Source organism: Cantharellus anzutake, assembly GCF_015039405.1.
Source record: "Cantharellus anzutake strain C23 chromosome Unknown EI90scaffold_120, whole genome shotgun sequence".
In the NCBI taxonomy this organism is placed as follows: Eukaryota; Fungi; Basidiomycota; class Agaricomycetes; order Cantharellales; family Hydnaceae; genus Cantharellus; species Cantharellus anzutake.
In genome coordinates, this window is record NW_024067070.1 from 147,850 (window position 1) to 174,426 (window position 26,577).

Sequence of the window (26,577 nt, forward strand, 5' to 3'; positions counted from 1 at the left end):
CCTGAATGGAAAACTCGTGAGACCAATCCTCACTTCATCTCAACATGTCCCCGCCGCACTTCTGAGATGTACGTACGGGAGGCACTGCCAGCAGATCTACAGAGAACGAACAATCGTCCGCCGCTGTGAGTATAACAGGGAGAGCAGATCTGTCAAGTTCTAATGCAGTGTAAACGTCACAGACATCGATCACTGTACCTTGCAGACGACTGAGTTTTGAAGAGGGTGCGTTCGTGCCGATGTGCATTGGAACAATTGCCATTGGATTAATCCAGTCTTAAGGTGTTCCCTCTTGGGAGACGCCATCTGAAGCGAGGGGATTTCAAGCAGCGTAGGCCTCGCTTGAGGAAGTTGGTCTTTTGACTTTACGGTAGTACGATACATTTCCCGAAAGCAATAGCCAGGAGATCAGGGAGATTCCAATGAAAGTCCCTGCGAAAAAGCTGGAGGAAATTGAATCAAACTATAAGTTGCTCGTTTCAGGACAATCAATCAGCGGTCAGTGGGGTGAGATTACAGGTCATGCTTGACCGTTTCAATTGCATGCTAAACATCAAGGTATGAGGGACATTTGAAGAACGATGGGATCCTTGGATGATGCCAAGATTCACGGTTCAATTCAAATGCGGAACAATGCCAAACAGAGTCGGAGGCGGACGGGGGCTCCAGAGCATTGACCGATTCTTTTCTCCTTGGATCCTACTCTCTCAAATGTCGCTCGTCGCCTCACACTTGCACCTGACTCGTTCACAGTCTATATTGGAGCCTTGACCAAATTCATTCACTGATCTCGAGGCGCCATTCCTAACCATCGTGGCTACTTTGTTCGGTCCCGGAGAGATAGAAGCTGGATGACACAGGGAAATCACTGTATGGGCCAAACTTCGCCCTGGCCCAAGGTGTTGTACTGAATTTCATACCAAGCCCCATCTATATAAGATGACAGTGGAATGGATAGTTGCGAGTAGCCAAGGATTAATGGAATCTGCCGCAGGACTTCCCATAATGGGACAAACTGGGCTGTGATCTGCGCTTGATCATCATCATCGTCCGCGTCCAATCGCTTCGTCCGTTATCCGCCATGTCTCTGAAGCAAAGGCTCCATGACATCATTTCCGCGGGAGGTGACGTTGCGGTTCCAGTTCTCAATGCGGTCAATTCTGCGTCAGGTGTGCTCCCTCCCTTACAAGCTGCCACCGGGGCAGCACTCTTTATCCTCGATGAGGTCAAAGTTCGTAGCGATTTGCACCGAGTTTGGGACGAAATTTGATAATCTGGAATGTGTAGAAGTTCAAAGAGAGTAAGGAGGAATGGGAGCGTTTCGGAAGATATGTTGTAGACGCAACGGCCCGTGTGGTCGCGGCCCTTGACTCATATGATGCATCCAGCGAAGGAGCGTGGGTGGGGAACATCAGAAAGCTAAATCAGTATGTAGCATTTGCTCTTTGTTCTCGCCCTCGTATAACATAGGTGTTTCAAAGGGCGCTGCAGCGCATTCAAACCGAAATCGGCAGGCTGAGTGAAAAGATGGGAAAGCGGTCAGGCATCCGCAATTTCTTCTCTCATATGAAGAAGCCTGGCAGAATTAACGATTTGAAGCGACATCTTGACGAAGCCTTAGCATTATTTCAGGTAATTACGCTTGGCCCTCACGGTTATGTTACTACTTTGATCTCATTATCCTAACTGCGCAGCTGGGGACGAACTTGGAACTAGGAAATAATCAAGATCGATTAAATCGTGAAATCGAGAATTCCTCAGTTCTGGACAAACTCCGATACCCTGCTGTCGCCCATCACGATTTGACTCAGGCATGCTTGGAAGGCACGAGGACTGGTTTGATCGAGGACATTATGACCTGGTGTCGTAACGAGGGAAATAGCGAGAACCGTGTCCTACTGGTGACAGCCGTGGCCGGCGCCGGCAAGACATCTCTTGCTCACTCGATCGCTGAGGAGTGCAGCAAAGGAGGGATGTTGCTGCTCAGTTTCTTCTTCAAAGCCGGGGAGCAATCGCGCCCGGATCATTTGTTCAGCGGAATGGCCCGATCGCTCGCAACGCACGACCCAACGTATCGTTCCTATCTCATATCCACCATCCAGAAAGACCCGACTCTCGCAACTGCCTCCTTCCCGATGCAATTCGAGAAATTAGTGGCGGAGCCTTTCCGTCCGAAGGCGCCGCCTTCCGATAGCCCTGGGATGGTCATTATTGATGCCTTGGATGAATGCGATGAACAAGCATTCAAGTACCTTGCCAAAATACTTTGGGAACAGGTTCCCAAGTTACCCTCAAACATCAAATTCTTTGTCACCTCAAGGCAATTTGGCCTTCTTGGTCCCTGTCTCTCGAACTATTCCGTCATTGATCGGCTCAGCATTGATCTCTCGGACGATGCCAATGTTCGGGACTGCGATATCTACGTCCGTATGCAGCTACGTGAGCTGATGAATATGCATCCCCATTTGAAAGGCGAACTCAATGACGAGGATAAATTGGTCCAAGACATTTTGGGACGTGCAGGCGGGTTGTTCATTTGGATCAGTACTGTGTTCCGCTATATGCAGAACACACGTCGTCCTCTTATGAGGATGCTGGAGGAGCTTCTCGATACTGGTGCGAATCGATCGAAGGCTCCCGCTGAGGGTGAGATGGATAGGCTGTATACAAGAGTTTTAGAGCAGTGCGACTGGGGGAACGACGATTTTATGCACGACTATCCAATTGTGATGGGCTCGATCCTAATCGTGCAACAGCCATTATCCGTAGCGGCTTGGGATGCGATCCTGTCACCACACCTGAAGTCTCCTGTCCACTATACGTTAGAAGAACTCTCTCCGCTCGTCTCGGGAGTTGGGGATTCTCACATACCGATTCGTGTGTTACATCAATCCTTCCGTGATTTTCCCACAGAGCGAGTCGGTTCACAATCACCAACACATCATCGGTTTGCAGTGGATGTGAGGAGGGAGAATGCCAAAGTGACTCTACGCTGTATCGATATCATGAACAAGGATCTTTCCTCTGTGAAAGGTTTGGGGTTGATTGAAGAGGGTTTGTCGGAAAAGGCTGAGCTGCCATCTATTGCGGAAGGGACGCTGTCGGAACAGCTGTATTACGCATGTCGGTATATCGCGCATCACCTCAATCAAGTTCGGGAGCCACTGGAAGTACTCAATGGGTCATTTCACGCATTCCTCGATCAACAAATGGTGCACTGGGTGGAAGTCTGTGTGAGGACAGGCGGGTATATTAGTATATCATCATTCCCTGAGTGGGCCAAGGTATGGATTATAACAGCATTCATAACTCATCCTTATTCAGTCGCATGTTCCTTCAGTTGAGTGTAGATCAAACTTCAAAAGAAGTCATTCAAATGCTGGTCAAAGTATTTGGGAATGTGCACAGTAATCTTGCATTCTTTTCGAGATTGCAGGAGGCATATGAGTTGGCAAATGACTCTGTTGGGCTCTGTCGTTGCCTTGTGTCCGCGGACCCTGATTCCTACACTGCTGATTTGGCTCGGTCACTTGGAGATCTTGGTGTATCACTTGCCAACCTTGGACGGTATTCCGAGTCACTCTCTGCGAATGAAGAAAGTGTCGAACTCTTCCGCAAGGCAGTTGCCGTCCATCCGACTTCATACACCCCTAATTTGGCTCGAGCGCTCGTGAGTCTTAGAAGATCGCTCTCCAATCTCGAACGACATTCCGAGGCACTGTCAGTGATCGAAGAGAGCATCACACTCTGGCGCAAGCTAGTTGCCATCCATCCGACCTCATACACCCCTGATTTGGCTCGGGCGCTCCGGCATCTTGAACCATCATTCACTTACCTTGGACGGCATTCTGAGGCGCTCTCAGCGATCGAAGAAAGCATCAAACTCTGGCGTGAACTAGTTGCGGTCCATCCGACCTCATACACCCCTGATTTAGCTCAAGCGCTCCTGCGTCTTCAAGTATCACTCAACTATCTCGGACGGCATTCCGAGGCACTCCCAGTGATCGAAGAGAGTGTCAGACTCTGGCGTGAGCTAGTTGCCGTCCATCCGACCTCATACACCCCTTATTTGGCTCGAGTGCTTCACGGTCTTAACTGGTCATTGCTCGAGCTTGGACGGTTTTCTGAGGCACTCCTGTCGATCGAAGAAAGCATCAAATTGTGGCGCGAGCTCATTGCTGTCCATCCGGCCTCGTATACCTCCTATTTGGCTCGAGCCCTCCAGAATCTTGAAACATCACTCATCAACCTTGGAAGGTATTCCGAGGCGTTCTCAGCGAGCGAAGAAAGCACCAAACTCTGGCGAAAACTAGTTGCTGTCCATCCGACCTCATACACCCCTGATTTAGCTCAAGCGCTCCTGAGTCTTGGAGTATCAATGAGCTATCTCGGGCGGCATTCTGAGGCGCTCCCGGTGATTGAAGAAGGTATCAGACTCTGGCGTGAGCTAGTTGCCGTCCATCCAACCTCATACACCCCTGATTTGGCTCGAGCACTTCGCGATTTTAACTGGGTATTGCTCGAACTCGGACAGTACTCCGAGGCGCTTCCTGTGATCAAAGAAAGCGTCAAACTCTGGCGTGAGCTAGTCACAGTCCATCCAACCTCACACACCCCTAATTTGGCTCGAGCGCTTCACGATCTTAACTGGTCATTTCTCGATCTCGGACGGTATTCTGAGGCACTCCCGGCGATTGAAGAAAGCACCAAATTATGGCGCGAGCTCGTTGCTGTCCATCCGGCCTCATATGCCTCTGATTTGACTGCAGCGCTTGGCAATCTTGAAACATCCCTCGACCATCTCGGACAGCATTCTGAAGCCCTCCTTGTAAATGAGGAAAGACACAAATTTTGGCATGAGTAGTTGCCGTTCATTCGATACCACCCATGCCGCATTTGCCATAGTTGCTCTTTCTACATTTCATTGGAGGAGTTCGCTTCTATTTCCATCTACCACATATCACCTAACTGCATCTGATTTTGCTTTCACATTGCAAACTCTGTCATATTCCCCCTGAATGAACAAGCTCTAGCGCCTGCCCGCCAACACCATACATTCCAAATTCGGCTCAGAGTCTTGAGATATCACTTTCCAATCTGGGACAAAATTCCGAGGCGCCCCTGGTGATGCGAGTGTTTGGCTGCCGTTTACCTGACATTCCACATCCCGATTCGGCCCCTAACACTCCAACTCGACCGGCATCTCGATGCACTCTGTGAAACCAAGCTCCTGCCCGGGATGGCGTGATCAATCTGCGGTCACGGTAGCTCATTGTACGGCATTGATCATCATCCTAGAGTCCAACCTTCCATCGAACAACCCGTTTCTCTTTGGCGCCCGTCATTCGTTGCTCATCCCAGCGCTATGTAGAAGGATAGTTACCATATCATCGCTAGTTTTATTATGAGTGCTCTGATGCTTGCGTCTATGGGCTTCGGCTGTCATATTCCTGCATTGCTTGCGCATTAGAGGTATCGGAAGATACGACGAGCCAGCGCGTATACGGACCCCTCCTGCCAAATTCGTGAAGACCACCAAGGGACCCAACATGTTATCTATACCACGAAACCTTTTCACACAGCAATTCCCCCCCCCCCTCCCCCCACACCATCTTACCTCAAAATTGAATCCACAAGATCGACGTTTAACTTCACTCAGGGTGCAATGTCCCCTGTCCCTCTTCTCGCCTAGAACCAGAGTGATCGTCCGCCGCTATGCGCGGAGCAGGGGGAGCCGACGGAACCGTTGACGAGTTCTAATTCTACTGCACGAAAAGGAACGACATTGTTCTGCCTTGACATATTGGCCTATCAACCACAGCCTGGAATTCGTGGCGAGAAGTGAAAAGTGATTCAAGACTGCTTTGCTTTGGGAGCCTGCCCCGACGCCTCCTACGACTCTTTGCCATGTCCCCTACTTATGTAGCTAGTCTATTTACGTGCAGAGACACTAGCCCTCAATAGAAATAGGACTCTATTTCCTTCACATCCACTTGGCATTCATCCACCTTCGTGGCTCCTCAAGTCTAAGCTGAGCACGTACCACGCCCACACAACCAACCAACCAACCACTGCCACCAATGGTTCAAAGAGTATGTAGTGACAGCAGAGCCATTTTTGACCAAGAAAACGAGAAAGGAGAAAGACGATGCCAAGACGTTAACGTTGACATCGGAAGGATGCATAGAATAAAAATGCTTTTACCATTATGGACGAGTGACAAGAGATAGAAATCACTCATTGATGGGGCATCGCATCGCATGAGCGTGAGGATTATACGCCCGGAGGCGGAGGGACTATCCTGAGGGCTACATCTTTGATTGAAATTGTTGGCATCCATCGGAGAGGCGCCGTAATCCCAGGCTGCTGTTATTTCATGAATCCAACGATGAGGGCCAGGCCAGCCACTCCTCCCCCAATGATCGCGGCGGTCGGACAACCCGGTGTTTGTAGTTCAACTGGTTGGTGGATTGGTGGAGAATGAGTGGTACTTGTCCACAGAGGAGTAACTGGTATCAGTCGAGAACAAGTAAGAAAACAACCAAATCCATACCGGAAAGGGTGTCGGTGAATATGTCCGTAGATGTGTCTGTTGGCTAATGAAGCGGGCCAAATCTCAGTCAAACTGTGGGTTTGTGCGACGAACAGCATCACTAACCGTCAGAAGGGAAGATATATACCGTATTTGTTAGGAAGACTGAACTTGGTGAACAACCGCCTCCAGACTGGCAAATTCAATGAAGGGCTCAAGAACAGTGAAGCGGCATGTCAACATACCTTGACGGTCCAGGCAATGCTAGTGATCTCGTCATCGATGCCATCCGCAAGCGCGAGATACACATATTGACATCATCACCATTATGAATCATGCAAGCAACGGGAAACATTATATTCAGTGGCTGTGGGCATCGAAAGCGAGAAGCGTACAAGGAACGCTAGTCTCACTTCCTCATTAGGGACATTGTTGGCATCTTTGCTCCACAAAGCTGGTAAAACATGGAGCCTGTTGGTGCCAGCGGTCAGGACCAAGATCGTGGGACGCAAAAGAAAAAAGATAGTTGATCCACGAAATGGACACAGCTCCAAGCCAGAATGGATGCAGATAGTAGTACTACTATGAGTGCAAATGTTGCATCACGCGTGTATCTCGTTCGCAGATAGCCATAATGAGGGTGGGGAAGAATGTGATTTTCTAACCTTCGTTTCAACCTCGGGGGATCAGGAAATGTTCTCGGGATCGAATAGGGAGGGTCAAAATCGGAGAAAAAGAGCAAACGGGTTTGGGTTCCAATTGAACCGGAGATGCCTCGAAGTAAATGGTCCCGAGGAAGTCCCGTAATCAATTCAGTAATTGAGTTACTATTCATTCGTGCCTACCTTGTCATTCTGCCGAGTTGCACCTTTAATTAATTGTGGTGTCGCTTCAATCAACATCATGTGCACTCGAGTTATCCTTGGAATCGTGGACTTTATTAGTTCGAGCCTAACACCCACGAGTCTTGACTGCATCGCATGCGACCCAAACTTTGTGATGACCATGGACATCAACCCACCTGAGTCTCTGCATGGCGCATCACATATATCTCGAAAATATTCACAGCGACCTTCCACCAGCCCGAATAAACCCACGGGGCCAAACTTCACTTCATTTCATCATATCCCTACCACCGCAAGTAACCCAACAACAACCCGTTGACAAAAGAAACGTAAGGATATGCACAAAGGGATCTCAGGGGCGATACAAATGCGTCAGAAGAACCCATTGTTATCATACAGGAATCGCGGCATCGAATACGAGGGTGTCAACAAACCGTCGTCCCATCAATGTAAACACGAGGTGTAACCCGAGAGAGAGAGAAACGCGAAGCAAGGAGCGAAAAGGGCTAAGCGGGAGATGAGATATGTTAACTAGCATAGGGCCTTTATTGAGCCTTTTCGTTCGCGGTATTAAGAAGGGTAGGCGCGAGAACACCTGTGTTATCCAAGCTAGCATATCTTAGGGTGCGAGCTTCTCTTCACTCCCTTCATCATCACTGGGTTGTGCCTTGCGGGCTTCAACGTTGTACCGGTCGGATACGCCAGGCCTCTCATTCATGTGAATGATCTCGGGGTTGAAAGCGAAGGCGCCCTTGGGAACAAAAGTGGAGACCAAGATGATGAATGCTAACACACTGAAGTGGATGCCGCCGACGTGAATGAGGGCGTCGTACACGCTGCCCTTGCGGACGATGACTCGGTCAACGTAGTCTCCGAGGACTTTCGAGATGACAGCGTAAATAATGATGTATGCCGAGTAGAGGAAAGCCATGATACTCCCGAGGGAAGAAACCTGGGAGTCGTCCTCGTCGTCCGAGTGGGTGAGAGATGACTGGATATATGCGGCTAATGAAACGTCACCAGTGGCCCACCCGAATGAGATAGGGATGAAACAGGCACCCAGTTGGTATGCGATGATAGTCCCGTGTTGCTCACGCTTGAAGAACGGAACGACCCAAATGATCATCAGGAGTAAAGCGTCCAGGCGAAGCCAGGGAATTGGGGTCTTGACATTGCTGGCAAAAATAAAGACGAAAAGGGCACCGAACAATTCACCCAAGTTGGAAAACGCCACGAGGGCTTGAGAAAGGCTCGAATTGTTGAGGGTACGACGGGCGTAAATGGGGGCGATGGCGTTTTCAAGATAGCGGTGGCAATGAAGCGCTACACTGTACGAAAAGAATAACCATACATATTTACGATGTAAGAGGACCAGTTGGGCCCCCTTGATGATCGAAAGGATGAAGAGTCGGAAACCTTCGATGACAGCGAGAGTGTAGCCGATGAAGGGGTTACGTTGCTCGCGCCCGATTACAACGGGGCCGCCTGCTTGAAAGTCCCTAACCCCGAAGGAGAGGGCAGAGATTTGGTACCAAACGATGGCCGCCAGCGCAAAGAGAGGAGGTGTGATGATGAAGGAGCTCAAATGATACTCATGTCAGTTTTCGACTTCACCCTCCCTAGTCCTAGTCGTAACTCACTAGTTGTTGCCCAGCTTGGCAATAAGTTGCGTGCTGGCAAAGGCGCCTCCTGTACCAGACAATTCATACATGATGTGCACCAAAGCGTCCATCCTCCTCAACTTCTCCGGGTTTGCACCCACAATGTCTCTGGGGATAACCCGGCGAATGAGTTCAACCATGCCGTAGGCGATACCCGAGATGATATAGATAGGGAAGAGACCGTTGGGATTCCAACTACCGTACTCGACTTGGTCGTTGTTGTTGGCTTTGATCTTACCACCGGTGGCAGCATCGACAACGAGGAGGACAGCGGACATGATGGAGAATATGAAGATCGCGGCAGAGAGCACCGTACGTGTGGGCGCTTTCTTAACAAGGGGGGCAATGAGGATGGCGCCAACACATTGCATGGCATAGTTCAGACCGGTCAAGACGGCCAATTTGCCAAAGGTATGATCAGCTTTGAAGCGATCGGTAGCCATCGTCACGACTGAACCGTTGAACTGCTCGAGACCAAACTTGTACAGCATAATGCCGAGAATATAGGTGGAAATGTTGCGCTTCTCGGTAGCGTCGTAAAGCGCCAGGATGCGCCTCACTTCGCTCGCAGAAGTCATGCTGAAGGAGCAAGGTTGGTGGGAGAAGAGGGAAGCGGAGAGCAGCAGACGGCAAGGTGATGATGAAGTGCCTAACTCCGACACGACTCCTTATATGCAAAGCTCAAATGTCTATCATCTCCACATACAGGACTCGCGTACAGTCCAAGCGCCAAGGCCGAGGACGTGCCCTGGGTTCTCACATACGAAGTAAGTGGCCTCAGCATTACAAACGTGCGAAAAATGGAATATATTAGAAAGTCCGTTTTCTGTTATCTAGTCGAGGTTTGATCGGGAGTTATAACCGCGTACCTTGACCCTATAATTAAAAAAAGACCATTGCCATTCATCCATAGCCGAGTCTGTATCACAAGACATCAGATAAAGGAACTGAGCGAAGGCTGGATGCTGCGCACTGAGCGGAAACATGTGTTGGTTGCATTGGAGTGGTTTGGCACGACGTCAGATGCATAATGAACAGCCAAGATGGAGAGGATCATTTGCCATTTGTACCGGTACACGAGCAAGGTATCCGCTAGGCGGGTAATCAACCTCTATTGAAATAGACTAGCAAGCAAAGCTCCCTTCGGTGCCTGGTCGTGACAGCCGCAGTAATGTTTTGTGACTCTTCCGCCTTCCATGAACACAGCCGCGACGCAAGCAAAAGGCTGAGATTTGCATCGATCAGCGCGATGCATGCAGTGTGAGGACAACATTGCCAGAAGCGATATAAATCCATAGTGTTGCCTCTTATATGCGCCCACTCGTAAACGCGGGGGACACCATGTCCGGCGGAAGCAGCTTGTGCCCGGAACATTGGCAAGTACTAAAGGATATGAAAAGAGGTTCACAGGCGGGTCAACACATGGCGCCTACGTCTCTGGTAAAAGGCTCATTGCACTGGATCTTGGTGCCGGAGTAACGGGGACATCTGAATAGTGGTGAAGGGACCCTTGGCGACAGGAGTGCATGCCGTCTTTCTAATGTTCTCTCACTTAGCCACAAGGGGAAGATGTCGACTGAAATCAGGGGGGTCAGAGATACTATTGACGTTGAGTAGCTCCTGGGATACAAGTCATCCCAGCACTAGCGTAAGCTGGTGTGGGGACTACATTCGCTCATGACGTTGCTGCTACTGCAATAATGGGAGATATTTATCAGCACAAATGGTGTTTCTTCACTGTAAAATCCACAATATCGTAGGCCAGCTTTGCGCCTGGTTCTAGTCCCTCATAGGACACATACGTGGTTGGCCCTCGTTCGCTCCGAAATTGGGTAGGTCAACTCAAGCCATACCACGAAACACGAAGCACCCGAGATTCTGATGGTTCGATCAACTCCACTGCGCGTGTAAATACCCATATCAAATTACAACGCCCAATTCCATAAGGAAGATGAGAAGCACTATTAAGCGCTTAATGGGCATCCATCATGCCCAGCCGAGACCTTAAGCGAATGGCGGAGACCGCTATCCCCACCAGTTACCACACGGCCAGTTTGGTTGCCAAGGGTGCCAGGGCCACGGTGAACAGAATAAGGCACACCTAAGTATACCCCTTTCCTATCTTCAACAATGCGAAAATCACCTTCCTGTTATTGAGCCGCAACATGGGAGTTCTCCTTGCCTCCATGTGGCTTATTAATGGGTTCCCCAAGTTCGACCCACATTTACGGAAGTTGTAGACATTGAGGAACGGTCGGTGAAGGCTATCGAGATCGCAGCAGAACGCAGCATCAATGCAAGGTCGGAAGGGGCCGCGAAAAAGCGGAAGAACCCGAGAAGCTAAGGCAAGTCGCGTAACGTTGCCGCAGTCTACTGTGTAGACAAAGCGGAGTCTAATGGCATACCCACAGTGCCCGCCTTATGCAAGACTTACTAGTTCAGATTAGCGCGAGCACGACGGCAAAAAAGGGGATAGGCAGGTTCGGCGAACTCCGCCTTGGGATGGTCTAAGTAGCCATTCCCGCTAGACTCCTCCAAGGCGAAATCCCAAGATTGGGACGAACGCGTGAAATGCGAGAAAGGATAGAAATATAAATCCAAGCAGAAATAACAGATGGTGGATGAACCCCTAGGTTCTCAGGCTCACCAATTCTCGCCGCCGTCGAGTGGGCTAAAGAAAGGCAACCCAAAGCAGAAACATTTCAGTCAGGTAATGAGAGGGAAAGGGGATGTGGCCACTCTAAAACGGACACTGGTCCTGGACACTGTGGACAGTGGGGATAAAGGGGTTAGGTACAAACCAATAAGGTGAGGCAACGCACCTGAGACTTGATAAACGCACGCAAGGTCAGAAGGGAACTAATTGGACGGAGGGCAAGGCAGTGAAGTACATGCAATTCACACAATACATTCGGCCAACTCTTTTGCCGTGCAGCCAAGGACAGAGGGAGAGGTCTTGGCCCGACCATGGGCAAGTTCCAGGACCCTGATAGGTCTAATGCTATGACTCGGCAAGGTGTGATGCTCGCTCCGCTCAGCACTGCTTAGTGTCTAGTTCAACCTCAATGCCCATCGAGAAACGAACCCCATCTAGCGAACTTCTGAAGATCGCGATTGATTGGATTCGCTATTCTGCGACTCTTCGCATGGTTTCTTGGATGCGTCTGGCGTCACCATTGGTCTGTCCCTTGTTCAGATGCGAAGCTAGCGCGCATGACACACGAACGTTTGACGGAACTCCCTCAAGTAAGTGTGTGATGACGGGATAGCCGCACTGCCACGTCATCACGATGGATGTGAATTGGTCCCGAGGAACATATTCAGATCGGCATTCCGGGGTGTGCTGTGGTCGGTTCGGTAATTGGATTCCCATTCATTCGACTCCGACATGCAGAGTTTGAGTCAAGGAACCTTTGTCAGTCTGCCGAGTGCTTGCCACTTCAACCGACGTTCGTTTATCCACAAATCCCGACTGCATCGCTCGCGCCATTGGATTGCTTCGGAAGTAGGGCTCCTAACAGTTCGGTTTCGGTTAGAAACCGAGCCTAATGATTGCCTTGTGCTCCAACTCAAAGTTGTACTGCAAACCATGGTTTGCAACAGTTTGAATACCACAGAATGAAGGCACATGCAATAAAATGCTTCAAATGGAACCGGTAATTTTGTCAGTGACGGCTCGGTTTCTAACCAAAACCGAATTGTTAGGAGCCCTACTCGGAAGACCATGAGAAGCCGGCGCATGCATGCGCTCCTACGCGAACTTTGTATCTCGAAACCTCGAAACTATTCATAGCAGCCTCCCACTTTCCACCAGACCCACGGGGCCAGACTTCCTTCATTTCATATCCTGACCGTTCTACAGAAAAAGGATTCCGCCGGCAGACCAACAAAGAACTACTTGGATGCTGCGGGGAGATCAGATGGGTTGTGAAGCTCTGATCCACTCGTGGCAAAGAAGTATCAGGTAGTGCGTGACAGAAGAAATAATATTCTACGCAGTGTAACATGACAGACACCACAGATGGCCGAGTTTCGGAGATATTCTTGCCAATAGAATTGCAATTGGAGCTTGCTAGTAGATCAAGTAGTCCCACCAATTTCGGAACACCTGCCACACCAACACTCTGGGCATGATTTGGCGTCACCCGAGCCCGCAATGTCCACTCCGTATATCCACAATAAACCGAGGCAAAGAAAAGTCGGAATTACAATGATAACAGGACCAGCTCTTCATAACAAGGCGAAAAAACCAGCATGTGAACGGGGCGGAACGATGGCGATCTTTGTGTTCCGCGTTGAGTTGCGGCAGAGAGAGAGACTTAAGGCTGTGGCGAAAGGTTGAGATGCCCGCCGATGCTGACCCTAAACTCATGAGCAAGAGACTGTTCAAAGACACAGAAGGTTTCCTGTTGGGAGACACCATCCGAAAACGGGGGAATTCCGAGCTACGCGGGCTCGGAACTGCCAAAGTCAATCATTTAGTAGTGAGATACTCGTTTGGCTACAACTTAAGAACCTTATCCAGAAGAATAGCCGAAGCCAACCACGGGAAACAAGCCATAAATTGTCTGCTGCAGAACCACTCCGCACAAACCTCATCTTTCCCTCCAACTGTTTGCCGGTTCTGCCATGAATCTTAGCGATCGTACAGCCTTGTGAACGGAGAGAACAACCTCCGTTCGAAGCCGAGTGTGGTAAGTTCGATTGAGAGCTTGTGAAGACAATGGCTTCAGCGAAGCTATCGTTCCTCCAATTGAAGGCACTTCTCTACTGTACGTATTAGCGCTGAAGAAATAGCACGGCTAGCGAGATTGGCAGCGGCATGAAATGTGGACTCAAAGGGAGCTCACGGATTGCGATCCCCCAAAGCAAGCGAATCCAACAGAAAGCTGAACATCAAATCTATAGACCGTACAAGGCATCCAGCCAGTGCATTCCTCAGCTCAAGTCTTGCGGAACCTAACCAGTAGCTAGCATGTTTAATGTTGCACTTTTCAAAACTCCAGACAAAGTAATGCATGCACAAGCTGCCATGAAGATATTTTTATTAGCACGTTCAGAAATCTCCGGCCGCCCATAGGATGTGTAGGAGGCTGCGCTGATATTGATAGCTTTACTGGTAAAGCGCCAGTTACCGAACGGACCGATGAGTACAGATCTAAGAACGAGTGGGTGTTGATCAGTGACATTCAAACGTTCAATTTTGCAGCCTGTATAGGAGTAAGCCCATATGCGAATATTCGACCTCCGTGCAACTGGGAGTCACGGTACCCATCGACGCATAGCGTGGTGATACTGTGGGCCATGCCTGGCATCATCTAAGCAGGTAGGACAAGTAATCGGATAATCGAGGACTGGTCGGCGTGAACTGGAAGCTGGATGCAGGGAAAGGGGCGATGCCCATTCATTGAGGAGATTATAGACATGAGTTGATATATACACCTAGACGGCCGGAATATATGGGGGCAGTATACTCTGATTGACTGACCTGAGCCTGTGCGGAACCTGGTTGAGACTCCATAGCTATATCCTAGAGAATACAGGCAAGGCACAATCACCCAATAAGCACTAGCCACTGAGGAGCCGAGTGCGGTCGTCACCTCCTTTCCGCTGTCACAGATATTGTCCTCATTCGCACAATACAAGTACTGGATGTAAAAAGCAGTTGGGAAGCTGGGAGATGTGGAAGAGGCCTGCCTGAAGCAATTGTGGTCGGGCGAAGGAGGGGATTTGAATAATGAGGGACGATTCTTGGATTTCTGAAGTCCAGGTGTGCACGTATGTAGCCTCTGACGCGAACGATTGAGGTGTCCTAAAAATCTGATGAGGTTCGACAAACGCAAAACAATCGTAAACACATACTTGCAGCCGACTTCAAGTCATACCGGAGCCTGGCCAAAGGACGCGCATTTAAATTCATTCGGGGCACTGTTCTTAGACTATCTCGGCTACTTCGTTTGGATCATAGCGATATGACCAAGTGGTTAGTCGCAGCTGCAATGCCGAATTCTGCCATCCACTGCCTTTGTGTTTTCCTCCTGTCACTGGCACGGCGACAGATCAGTGTACGCACACCCAAACTTCGCGGGTTCAAGGTGCGTGTAATCCTGTTACCAAAACTTTATACCAAGCCTTACATAGCGAACCCTATGATAGGAGTAATTTAAAGGAATAGCCAGCTGCGAACGACAAGCTGATTCGGGGGGGGATGCATGGAATCTGCCGCAGGGCTTTCCATAAGTGGGCAAGGGCATGAGTTGCCTGCGATCGCATCGCTATGAATTAGAGAGCGTTTGCTTTGATCCTCACCACCTCAGCCGCGCGTCCGATCTCTCTCCCCATCCATCGATTTTCCCGCTACCATGTCGCTAAAGCAAAAGATTCATGATCTCCTTGTTCAGGGAGGTGACGTGGCTGTTCCAGTTCTCACCGCGGTCAATTCTGCGTCAGGTGTGCTCCCTCCCTTACAGGCTGCCACCGGGGCAGCACTCCTTATCCTCGATGAGGTCAAAGTTCGTAGCGATTTACGCCGAGTTTGGGACGAAAGTTGACAGTCTGGAATGTGTAGAAATTCAAAGAGAGTAAGGAGGAATGGGAGCGTTTCGGTAGATATGTTGTAGACGCAATGGCCCGTGTGGTGGCGGCCCTCGACTCATATGATGCGTCTAGTAAAGGAGCGTGGATGGGGAACATCACAAAACTTGACCAGTAAGTAGTATTTGTTCTAGGTCCTCGTCGTCGTGTAACATGTGTTTTAAAGGGCGTTGGAGCGCATTCAAACTGAAATCGGTAGGCTGCGTGGAAAGATGGAAAGGCGGTCCGGCATCCACAATTTCCTCTCTCATGTGAAGAATCTTGGCAGGATTGACGATTTGAAGAGGGATCTTGACGAGGCCTTGACATCATTCCAGGTAATTACGCTTGATCCTTATGGTTATATTGCGACTCTGGACTCATTATCGCAATCGCGCAGCTGGGGACGAACCTGACAATAGGAAACTATCAAGACCGGTTAAATCGTGCAATCGAGAATTCTTCTGTTCTGGATAAGCTCCAATATCCTGCCGTCGCCCATCACGATTCAACCCAGGCATGTTTGGAAGGCACCAGGACTGGCTTGATTGAGCACATTATGGCCTGGTATCGTAACACAGAGAATAGTGAGAAGCGCGTCCTACTGATGACAGCGGTGGCTGGCGCCGGCAAGACATCTCTTGCTCACTCGATCGCAGAGGAATGCAGCAAAGAAGGGATGTTGCTGCTCAGTTTCTTCTTCAAAGCCGGGGAGCAATCGCGCCCGGACCATTTGTTCAGCGGAATAGCCCGATCGCTCGCAACACACAACCCAGCGTATCGTTTCTACCTCATCTCCATCCAGGAGGACCCGACTCTCGCTACTGCCTCTTTCCCAATGCAATTCGAGAAATTAGTGGTGGAGCCTTTCCGCCTGAAGGCATTGCCTTCCGATGGCCCTGGGACGGTCATTATTGATGCCTTGGATGAATGTGAGGAACAAGCTTTCAAATACCTTGCCAAAATACTTCGGGAACAGGTTCCCAAGTTGCCCCCAAGCATTAAATTCTTTGTCACCTCAAGGCAATTTGGCCTTCTTGGTCCTTATCTCTCGAACCATTCCGTCATTGATCATCTCAGCATTGATCTCTCGGATGATACCAACGTTCGAGACTGCGATATCTACATCCGTAACCAGCTACCTGAGCTGAAGGATGTGCATCCCCATTTGAAAGACGAACTTAATGATGAGGATACATTGGTCCAAGACATATTGGGACGAGCGGGTGGGTTGTTCATTTGGATCAGTACTGTGTTCCGCTATATGCAGAACACCCGTCGTCCTCCTATGAGGATGCTGCAGGAGCTTCTTGATACTGGTGCGAACCGATTGAAGGCTCCCGCTGAGGGTGAGATGGATAGGCTGTATGCGAGAGTTTTGGAGAAGTGCGATTGGGGGAACGATGATTTTGTGCATGACTATCCGATTGTGATGGGAGCGATCCTAATCGTGCAACAGCCATTATCCGTAGCGGCTTGGGATGCGATCCTGTCACCACACCTGAAGTCTCCTGTCCACTATACGTTAGAAGACCTTTCTCCGCTCGTCTCGGGAGTTGGGGATTCTCACATACCGATTCGTGTGTTACATCAATCCTTCCGCGATTTTCTCACAGAGCGAGTCGGACCACAATCACCAACCCTTCATCGGTTTGCAGTGGATGTGAGGAGGGAGAATGCAAAAGTGGCTCTGTGCTGTATCGATATCATGAATAAGGATCTTTCCTCTGTGGAAGGTTTGGGGTTGATTGAGGAGGGTTTGTCGGAAAAGGCCGAGCTGCCACCTACTGCAGAAGGGACGCTGTCGGAACAGCTGCATTATGCATGTCGGTATATCGTGTATCACCTCAAACAAGTCCAGAAGCCACTGGAAGTGCTCAATGGGTCGGTTCGCGCATTTCTTGGTCAGCAAATAGTGCGCTGGGTGGAAGTCTGCGTGAGGACCGGAGGGTATATTAGTATATCATCATTCCCCAAGTGGGCCAAGGTGTGGATTATCAGCAGCATTCATAACCCATTCTTACCCAGTCGCATGTTCCAGTTGGGTGTAGATCAAACTTCAAAGGGAGTCATTCAAATGTTGGTCAAAGTATTTGGCAATGTGTTCCGTAATCTTGCATTCTTTTTGAGATTGCAGGAAGCATATGAGTTGGCAAATGACTCTGTTGGGCTCTGTCGTTGCCTTGTGTCCGCGGACCCTGATTCCTACACTACTGATTTGGCTCGATCACTTGGACATCTCGGTGCATCACTTGCCAACCTTGGACGGCATTCCGAGTCACTCTCTGCGAATGAAGAAAGTGTCGAACTCTTCCGCAAGGTAGTTACCGTCGATCCGACTTCATTTACCCCCGATTTGGCTCGAGCGCTCGTGAGTCTTAAAATATCGCTCTCCGATCTCGGACGGCATTCCGAGGCGCTCCCAGTGATCGAAGAAAGTATCACACTCTGGCGCGAGCTGGTTGCTGCCCACCCAACCTCATACACCCCTGATTTGGCTGGGGCGCTCAATAGTCTTGAAGTATCGCTGAACTATCTCGGACAGCATTCCGTAGCACTCCCGGTGATCGAAGAAAGCGTCAAACTCTGGCGTGAGCTAGTTGCCATCCATCCAACCTCATACACCCCTTATTTGGCTGGAGCACTTCATGATCTTAACTGGTCATTGCTCGAGCTCGGACGATATTCCGAGGCGCTCCTAGTTATTGAAGAAAGCATCAAATTGTGGCAGGAGCTCATTGCTATCCATCCGACCTCATACACCTCTGATTTAGCTCGAGCGCACCGAAATCTTGAAGCATCACTTATCAACCTTGGACGGCATTCCGAGGCACTCTCAGTGAGTGAAAAAAGCGTCAAACTTTGGCGTGAGCTAGTTGCCGTCCATCCAACCTCATACACCCCTGATTTGGCTCGAGCGCTCATGAATCTTAACATATCACTCTCCAACCTTGGACGGCATTCGGAGGCGCTCCCAGTGATCGAAGAAAGCATCACACTCTGGCGCGAGCTAGTTACCATCCACCCAACCTCATATACTCCCTTCTTGGCTCGAGCGCTCAAGAGCCTTCAGGTTGTACTCAACGATCTTGGGCGGCATTCCGAAGCGCTCCTGGTGATCCAAGAAAGTGTCAAACTCTGGTGCGAGCTAGTTGCCCTCCATCCGACCTCTTACACCCCGGATTTGGCTCGAGCGCTTCACGATCTTAACTGGTCATTGCTTGAGCTCAGACAGTATTCCGAGGCGCTCCCGGTGATCGAAGAATGCGTGAAACTCTGGCGCGAGCTAGTTGTCATCCACCCGACCTCATACAGCGCTGATTTGGCTCGAGCGCTCCGGAATCTCAACTCATCACTCGTCAATCTCGGACGGTATTCTGAGTCACTCCCGGCAATCGAAGAAAGTGTCAAACTCTGGCATGAACTAGTTGCCATCCATCCAACCTCATACACCCCTGATTTGGCTCGAGCGCTAGGGGATCTTGACATCTCACTCACCAGCCTTGGAAAGCATTCTGAGGCACTTTCGGTGAACGAAGAAAGTGTCAAACTCTAGCATGGGCTGGTTACTGTCCATCCAACCTCACATACCTAAATTGGCTCGGGACCTCTGGCATCCTTTTACATCACTCTTCAATCCTTCAATCAGGGACGACATCCGGAGGCAGATCGAAGAAAGTGTCAAGCTCTGGCGTGAGCTAGTTGTTGTCCATCCAACCTCATACATGCCTTGTTTGGCTGGAGCACTCGGGGATCTTACACTATCACTTTCAAATCTCGGATGGGTGCTCCTGGTAATTCAAGAATGTGTAAAGCTTTGGCATGAGCTAGTTGCCATCCATTCAACCTCATACACCCTTAATTGGCTGGAGTGCTCCGGGATCTTGCTCAATCACTCGCCAATCTTGGACGGGATTCGGAGGCGCCCCTGGAAATTAAAGAAAGTGGTGTGAACTAGTTGCCGACCGTCCGACCTCATACACCCCGAGCTCTGGTGTTTTAAACTATCACTCGATAAACTCGGGCGCCATTCCGAAGCCCTTCTCGTAACCGCCGCCACCCGATATCATCCACAGCACATCACTTTGCAGTTTCAATAGCTCTTCCTCAAACTCTCGTCATCTTCCCAATGTCCTACGTTTCACTGAAGGATTCGCATTTATTTTTTATGTGCTATGTATTGCTCAACTAACATCATATGCATTTGATTTAGCCTTATCCAAGACCGCTTTCACCGGGGTTCACCCCAGACGCCTCACAGCACCCCCCTAGCCCTACTATATTATTGGGATCGGCACCCTACATCCTAGGCGTTTGGGACATCTGCGACGACCCCAGTACTCCTGGACCTGTAGGCTGACCCATAAGTCCCTCGTTATCGCGTTGCTGTTGCTTCAAATGGTTGACGATGAAGAAGGTGAGTCCGTCAATGAGGGTAGGCCAACCGCGCCACCCCAACGATGGCAGCGATGAATAATTTTTTTCCTCATTGGACAACCAGGTGTTCGTAAGTCGACTGGTGGGGAAAGGACGAAGTGTGCCTAGGCCGCTGATGAGTTGAGTAACGGGAACGACTCATAAGAAAACAGCCAGTTGGTGTTTGCGTAGGAAGACCGCCATTTAGTACCTGTCGGAAGGCCGGTAAAGGCTTTGGCAAAGGTATCCGTGAATGTGTCGGTCAAGGTGTCTATAAACGTTTCAGTATCTTTCGGCTAATGAAGCGGGCCAAATCCCCGTCAAACAGTGGGCCTACGTGGAGAGCATCATTAACCATTGGAAGGAGCTCCGGGATAATGGACATCCAGACCGAAGCCATGAGGGGAGACGGGTGATTTAATAAATCAAATATCCGGATCTGGGAGCTGGTTGCAAGGAAAGGACAATAGAGGGAAGATACATATCGCATCTGTTGCCAGGACTGGATTAGTTGAACCATGACCCCCAGAGAGAGAGCAAAAATGTTTGAGAGCAATGCAAAACTCTCGACTAGTAGCACGAAGTAATGTACTCAGTGCCTTGAAAGTGTAAGGAATGTTAGTGATATTGTCACCAGCGCCATCGGAAAGTGTGGCAAACACATTTAACCAGCATCATGCTGGAAACAGAGGTAACGAAAGCCAAGGGCGTCGAGAAGCGACAAGCGTACAGGAAGCGCTGGTTCTGATTCCCCTGTAGGTCGTGGGGATATTGTTGGCGTCTTGGGTCCACAAGCGGGCTTGTTGCTGGTGATCTGGAAGAAAAAAATAGTTGTTACACAAAACGGGTGCATCTCCAGGCCAAGGTCAAAAAGATAACTTGGCGCGTGTATCTCGTTCACGGAAAGTAAAGAGTCGCAATTAAAGTCGAAGAGAATGTGATTCCAACCGTCGATTCCACCGGAACCAGGTGGAAATCGGGAAAAAGAGCGAACGAAGATTGGGTACCAGTTTTGAGGAAGGAGAAGAGTGGGAGGTGCCTGTCCACCCTTAAGGTCATGTCACAGTGGCATTGTAACTCTTCAATGCACACTAGGCTCAACTGCCTTATTCCTGCATCTCTAAGAAAGCCACTGATATATCGAAAAGTATTCTCGCCGCATATAGTATGATATTCTGGTTGAGTTGCATCCCATTGATAGCTGGCTGAAACCCCAGGGCCATATCCTAGAAAATTAAAATACAAGAAAGGTATTAGTACCTAAAATCGCAGCAGTTTCAGCAACGTTAGTATGCTTATTCATATAAGCACCAAACGACGTGAGTCCGGATCGACGAGTACGACCATCGCCTCTCAGTCGTCACGAATATTCTTCTTATTCGCGCAACACGGGTAGGTGTAAAGAATGTGAGAAGCTAAGGATGTAGAGCGAATGTGAGCTGCCTGAGGCGGAGAAAATTGAGTAAATCAACGAGCCCGAGGCTCATTTGAATGATTCTTGGATTTACGGAAGTCTGGGTGTACCGATGTAGCTAGTCTCTGAGGATGATTGAGCCATGGGGGAAGTGCGCGCGCGCGCGTGTCTCAAGGCAGGGGTCTTCGGAATAAATAAAGTACCGTACGGTTCGATCTGAGTGTATTCGTCCGGGTAGCTGGGCCTCAGATCATATTCCATTGACAGCAGATATCTGGGTATTGAGTTGTGGGTGTCCATGCATCAAGGTCGAAATTCAGCGAAGTCATAGAGGCTGGAGTCCTGCCTCGGAATTCAGTTCGGACGCAGAATAATTAGTGGCAAGCAGCGTCGAGCCCATCGATTCATTTCGCTTCTTTTCTCCTCAGATCGCGCTCTTTCGGGTGCCGTTGGTTGCCCCACGTTTACAGCCGACTCATTTGAAGTCTATGTCGGAGCGAACATGCATCTAACTTCATTCGCCGGTCTCAGGACGTCATTCTAAAATCGCCTCGGCCGCAATGCCAATTCCTTCCATCCGCCGCCTTCTCGTTTGCTCCTGTTACCAACACGGCGACATTAGCACTCGCTGATCACTGCACGGGCCAACCTTCGCCCGGGTTCAAGGCGCTTGTATTCCTATTACTAAATCTCATACCACTGGCAAGCCTCATATAACAAACTCTAAGATAGTGTTCATACATCTATGCAGTCGAATAGATAGCAGTTGATTCTGCGAGAATGGATGGAATCTGCCGCAGGACTTTCCATAATGGAACAAATTGTCTTTCGTTGCGATCGCATGGCTGTGACCTGCACAGTGTTCGCTTAATTATCGTCACCTTAGTTTCGCGTCCATCGTTTCGTCATTTATCCGCCATGTCGCTGAAGCAAAAGCTTCATGGCATCATTGCGGCGGGAGGCGACGTCGCAGTTCCAGTTCTCACTGCTGTTAATGCTGCGTCAGGGGTGCTCCCTCCCTTGCAGGCTACCGCTGCTGCCGCACTCGGTATCCTGAATGAGGTCAAAGTAAGTAGCGATTTACACTGAGTTGAGGTGGAAGTTGAAAGTTTGCAATGTGTAGAAGTTTAAGGAGAACAAGGAGGACTGGGAGCTTTTTGGGAGATATGTCACCTCCGCCACGGCTCGTGTGGTGGTGGCCCTTGACTCATATGATGCATCCAGCGAAGGAGCATGGGTGGGGAACATTAGAAAGCTAGATCAGTAAGTAGCATTTGCTCTTAGTTCTCGCCGTGAATAACATAGGTGTTTCAAAGGGCTCTGCAGCGCATTCAAACCGAAATCAGTAGGCTGCGCGAAAAGATGGAAAGGCGGTCAGGCATCCGCAATTTCTTCTCTCATATGAAGAAGCCCGGCAGAATTGGCGATTTGAAACGAAATCTTGACGAAGCCTTAGCATTATTTCAGGTAATTATGCTTGACCCTCGCGGTTACGTTACCACTTTGATCTCATTATCCTAACCGCGCAGCTGGGGACGAACTTGACAATAGGAAATAATCAAGATCGATTAAATCGTGTCATCGAGAATTCCTCAGTTCTGGACAAACTCCGATATCCTGCCGTCGCCCATCACGATTTAACTCAGGCATGCTTGGAAGGCACGAGGACTGGTTTGATTGAGGACATTATGTCCTGGTGTCGTAACACGGGGAATAGCGAGAAGCGTGTCTTACTGGTGACAGCCGTGGCCGGCGCCGGCAAGACATCTCTTGCTCACTCGATCGCTGAGGAGTGCAGCAAAGGAGGGATGTTGCTGCTCAGTTTCTTCTTCAAAGCTGGAGAGCAATCGCGCCCAGATCATTTGTTCAGCGGCATGGCCCGATCGCTCGCAACGCATGACCCGACGTATCGTTCCTACCTTATATCCACCATCCTGAAAGACCCGACTCTCGCAACTGCCTCCTTCCCAATGCAATTCGAGAAATTAGTGGCGGAGCCTTTCCGTCTGAAGGTAGCGCCTTCCGATAGCCCTGGGATGGTCATTATTGATGCCTTGGATGAATGCGATGAACAAGCATTCAAGTACCTTGCCAAAATACTTTGGGAACAGGTTTCCAAGCTGCCCTCAAACATCAAATTCCTTGTCACCTCGAGGCAGTTTGGCCTTCTTGGCCCCTATCTCTCGAATTATTCCATCATTGATCGGCTCAGCATTAATCTCTCGGACGATGCCAATGTTCAGGACTGCGATATCTACATCCGTATGCAGCTACGTGAGCTGAAGGATGTGCATCCCCATTTGAAAGACGAACTCAATGAAGAAGATAAATTGGTTCAAGACATATTGAGACGAGCAGGTGGGTTGTTCATTTGGATCAGTACTGTGTTCCGCTATATGCAGAACACTAGTCGTCCTCCTATGAGGATGCTGGAGGAGCTTCTTGATACTGGTGCGAATCGATCGAAGGTTCCCGCTGAGGGTGAGATGGATAGGCTATATACAAGAGTTCTGGAGAAGTGCGACTGGAGGAACGACGATTTTGTCCACGACTACCCAATTGTGATGGGAGCAATCCTAATCGCGCAACAGCCGCTATCCATCGTGGCTTGGGATGCCGTCCTGTCACCGCACCTGAAGTCTCCCGTCCGCTATACGCTAGCAGAACTCTCTCCGCTTGTCTCGGGAGTTGGGGATTCTCGCATACCGATTCGTGTCCTGCATCAATCCTTCCGCGATTTTCTCACGGAGCGGGTCGGTCTACAATCACCAACACTTCGCCGCTTTGCAGTGGATGTGAGGAGGGAGAATGCCAAAGTAGCTCTATGCTGTATCGAAATCCTGAAGAATGATCTTTCCTCTGTGAAAGGTTTGGGGTTGATTGAGGGGGATTTGTCGAACGAGGCTGAGCTACCACCTATTCCGAAAGGGATCCTATCGGAACAGATGTATTATGCATGTCGGTACATCGCGCATCACCTCAATCAAGTTCAGGAGCCACTGGAAGTGCTCAATGAGTCGGTTCGCGCATTCCTCGGTCAGCAGATAGTGCGCTGGGTGGAAGTCTGCGTGAGGACCGGAGGGTATATTAGTATATCATCATTCCCCGAGTGGGCCAAGGTATGGATGATCAACTGCATTCATAACCGATTCTTATCCAGTCGCATGTTCCTTCAGTTGGGTATAGATCAAACTTCAAAAGAAGTCATTCAGATGCTGGTCAAAGTTTTTGGAGATGTGCGCCGTAATCTTGCATTCTTTTTGAGATTGCAGGAAGCATATGAGTTGGCAAATGACTCTGTTGAGCTCTGTCGTTGCCTTGTGTCCGCGGACCCTGATTCCTACACTACTTATTTGGCTCGATCACTTGGACATCTCGGTGCATCGCTTGCCAACCTTGGATGGCATTCCGAGTCACTCTCTGCGAATGAAGAAAGTGTCGAACTCTTCCGCAAGGTAGTTGCCGTCCATCAGACTTCATACACCCCTGATTTGGCTCGATCACTCGTGAGTCTTAAAACATCACTCACCAATCTCGGACGGCATTCCGAGGCGCTCCCAGTGATCGAAGAAAGCATCACACTCTGGCGCGAGCTGGTTGCTGCCCACCCGACCTCATACACCCCTGATTTGGCTCGAGGACTCAATAGTCTTGAAGTATCACTCAACTATCTTGGACGGCATTCCGCAGCGCTCCCGGTGATCGGGGAAAGTGTCAAACTTTGGCGCGAGCTAGTTGCCGTCCACCCGACCTCATACATCCCTGATTTGGCTCGAGCACTTCATGATCTTAACTGGTCATTGCTTGAGCTCGGACAGTACTCTGAGGCGCTCCCGGTGATCGAGGAAAGCGTCAAACTCTGGCGCGAGCTAGTTGCCGTCCATCCGACCTCATACATTCCTGATTTGGCTCGAGCACTTCACGATCTTAACTGGTCATTGCTTGAGCTTGGACGCTATTCCGAAGCGCTCCCGGTGATCGAAGAGAGCATCAAATTCTGGCGCGGGCTTATTGCTGTCCATTCGACCTCATTCAACTCTGATTTGGCTCGAGCACTCCGGAATCTTGAAGCATCACTCACCAACCTTGGACGGCATTCCGAGGCGCTCTTAGCGATCGAAGAAAGCATCAAACTCTGGCGCGACCTAGTTGCCGTCCATCCAACCCCATACACCCCTGATCTGGCTCGAGCCCTCCTGAATCTTAGAATATCGTTCTCCAATCTTGGACGGCATTCCGATGCGCTCCCAGTGATCGAAGAAAGCATCACACTTTGGCGCGAGCTAGTTGCTGTCCATCCAGCCTCCTACACCCCTGATTTGGCTCTAGCACTCCAGAGTCTTGAAGCATCACTCAACTATCTCGGGCGGCATTCCGAGGCGCTCCCGGTGATCGAAGAAAGTGTCAAACTCTGGCACGAGCTGGTTGCCGTCCATCCGACCTCATACACCCCGCATTTGGCTCGAGCGCTTCACCATCTTAACTGGACATTGCTCGAGCTCGGACAGTACGAGGCGCTCCCGATGATCGAGGAAAGCGTCAAACTCTGGCGCGAGCTAGTGGCGATTCATCCGACCTCATACAGCTCTGATTTGGCTCGAGCTCTCCGGAATCTCAACTCGTCACTCCATCATCTCGGGCGGTATTCTGAGTCACTCCCGGTGATCGAAGAGAGCGTTCAACTATGGCGCGAGCTAGTTGCCGTCCATCCTACCTCATACACCCCCGATTTGGCTCGAGCGCTTCATGATCTTAATTGGTCATTGCTCAAGCTCGGACGGTATTCCGAGGCCCTCCAGGCGATTGAAGAAAGCATCAAATTGTGGCGCGAGCTCATTGCAGTCCATCCGACTTCATACACCTCTGATTTGGCGAGAGCGCTCCGGAATCTCGAAACATCACTCACCAATCTTGGACGGCATCCCGACGCGCTCTCATCGAACGAAGAAGGTATCAAACTCCGGCGCGAGCCAATTGCCGTCCATCCGACCTCGTACCCCCCTGATTTGACTTGAGCGCTCTGGAATCTTGATATATCACTCAACAATGTTGGGCGGTATCCCGAGGGCCTCCTTGTGAACGAAAAAAGGATCGAACTGTTTCCCCAGTAGTTGCCACCCCTCCGATGTCTTTGCC

At 50.0% G+C, this 26,577-nt stretch overlaps 6 protein-coding genes across 6 annotated transcripts; 3 read left to right on the top strand and 3 right to left on the bottom strand.

The window, feature by feature from the left end:
- Window positions 1-1,081: 1,081 nt before the first annotated feature.
- Window positions 1,082-4,864, top strand: EI90DRAFT_3134535 (uncharacterized protein; the record flags this gene model as incomplete). The annotated part of the gene is made up of 5 exons (XM_039064673.1): window positions 1,082-1,231; window positions 1,288-1,427; window positions 1,482-1,632; window positions 1,695-3,284; window positions 3,341-4,864. The coding sequence occupies 5 exons, from the start codon at window positions 1,082-1,084 to the stop codon at window positions 4,862-4,864; spliced, it is 3,555 nt and encodes a 1,184-aa protein (XP_038909099.1).
- Window positions 4,865-6,057: 1,193 nt separating this feature from the next.
- On the bottom strand, window positions 6,058-6,663 carry EI90DRAFT_3086727 (uncharacterized protein; the record flags this gene model as incomplete). Its single annotated transcript, XM_039062202.1, has 1 exon — window positions 6,058-6,663. A coding segment is annotated over exon 1 (277 nt), but the record flags the coding sequence as incomplete, so codon positions are not given.
- Window positions 6,664-7,996: 1,333 nt separating this feature from the next.
- Window positions 7,997-9,616, bottom strand: EI90DRAFT_3134536 (uncharacterized protein; the record flags this gene model as incomplete). The annotated part of the gene is made up of 2 exons (XM_039064674.1): window positions 7,997-8,957; window positions 9,018-9,616. 2 exons carry the CDS (start codon window positions 9,614-9,616, stop codon window positions 7,997-7,999), a joined length of 1,560 nt encoding a protein of 519 aa, XP_038909101.1.
- Window positions 9,617-14,289: 4,673 nt separating this feature from the next.
- On the bottom strand, window positions 14,290-14,889 carry EI90DRAFT_3086740 (uncharacterized protein; the record flags this gene model as incomplete). Its single annotated transcript, XM_039062203.1, has 3 exons — window positions 14,290-14,562; window positions 14,584-14,842; window positions 14,865-14,889. Coding segments are annotated over 2 exons (258 nt in total), but the record flags the coding sequence as incomplete, so codon positions are not given.
- Window positions 14,890-15,422: 533 nt separating this feature from the next.
- On the top strand, window positions 15,423-19,618 carry EI90DRAFT_287362 (uncharacterized protein). The gene is made up of 6 exons (XM_039053865.1): window positions 15,423-15,550; window positions 15,607-15,746; window positions 15,799-15,827; window positions 15,917-15,949; window positions 16,012-17,598; window positions 17,653-19,618. Exons 2-6 carry the CDS (start codon window positions 15,695-15,697, stop codon window positions 19,165-19,167), a joined length of 3,216 nt encoding a protein of 1,071 aa, XP_038909103.1. The 5' UTR covers window positions 15,423-15,550; window positions 15,607-15,694; the 3' UTR covers window positions 19,168-19,618.
- A 2,741-nt stretch (window positions 19,619-22,359) lies between these two features.
- On the top strand, window positions 22,360-26,456 carry EI90DRAFT_3021635 (uncharacterized protein; the record flags this gene model as incomplete). The annotated part of the gene is made up of 4 exons (XM_039057683.1): window positions 22,360-22,509; window positions 22,565-22,704; window positions 22,758-22,908; window positions 22,971-26,456. 4 exons carry the CDS (start codon window positions 22,360-22,362, stop codon window positions 26,454-26,456), a joined length of 3,927 nt encoding a protein of 1,308 aa, XP_038909104.1.
- Between the last annotated feature and the right edge of the window lie 121 nt (window positions 26,457-26,577).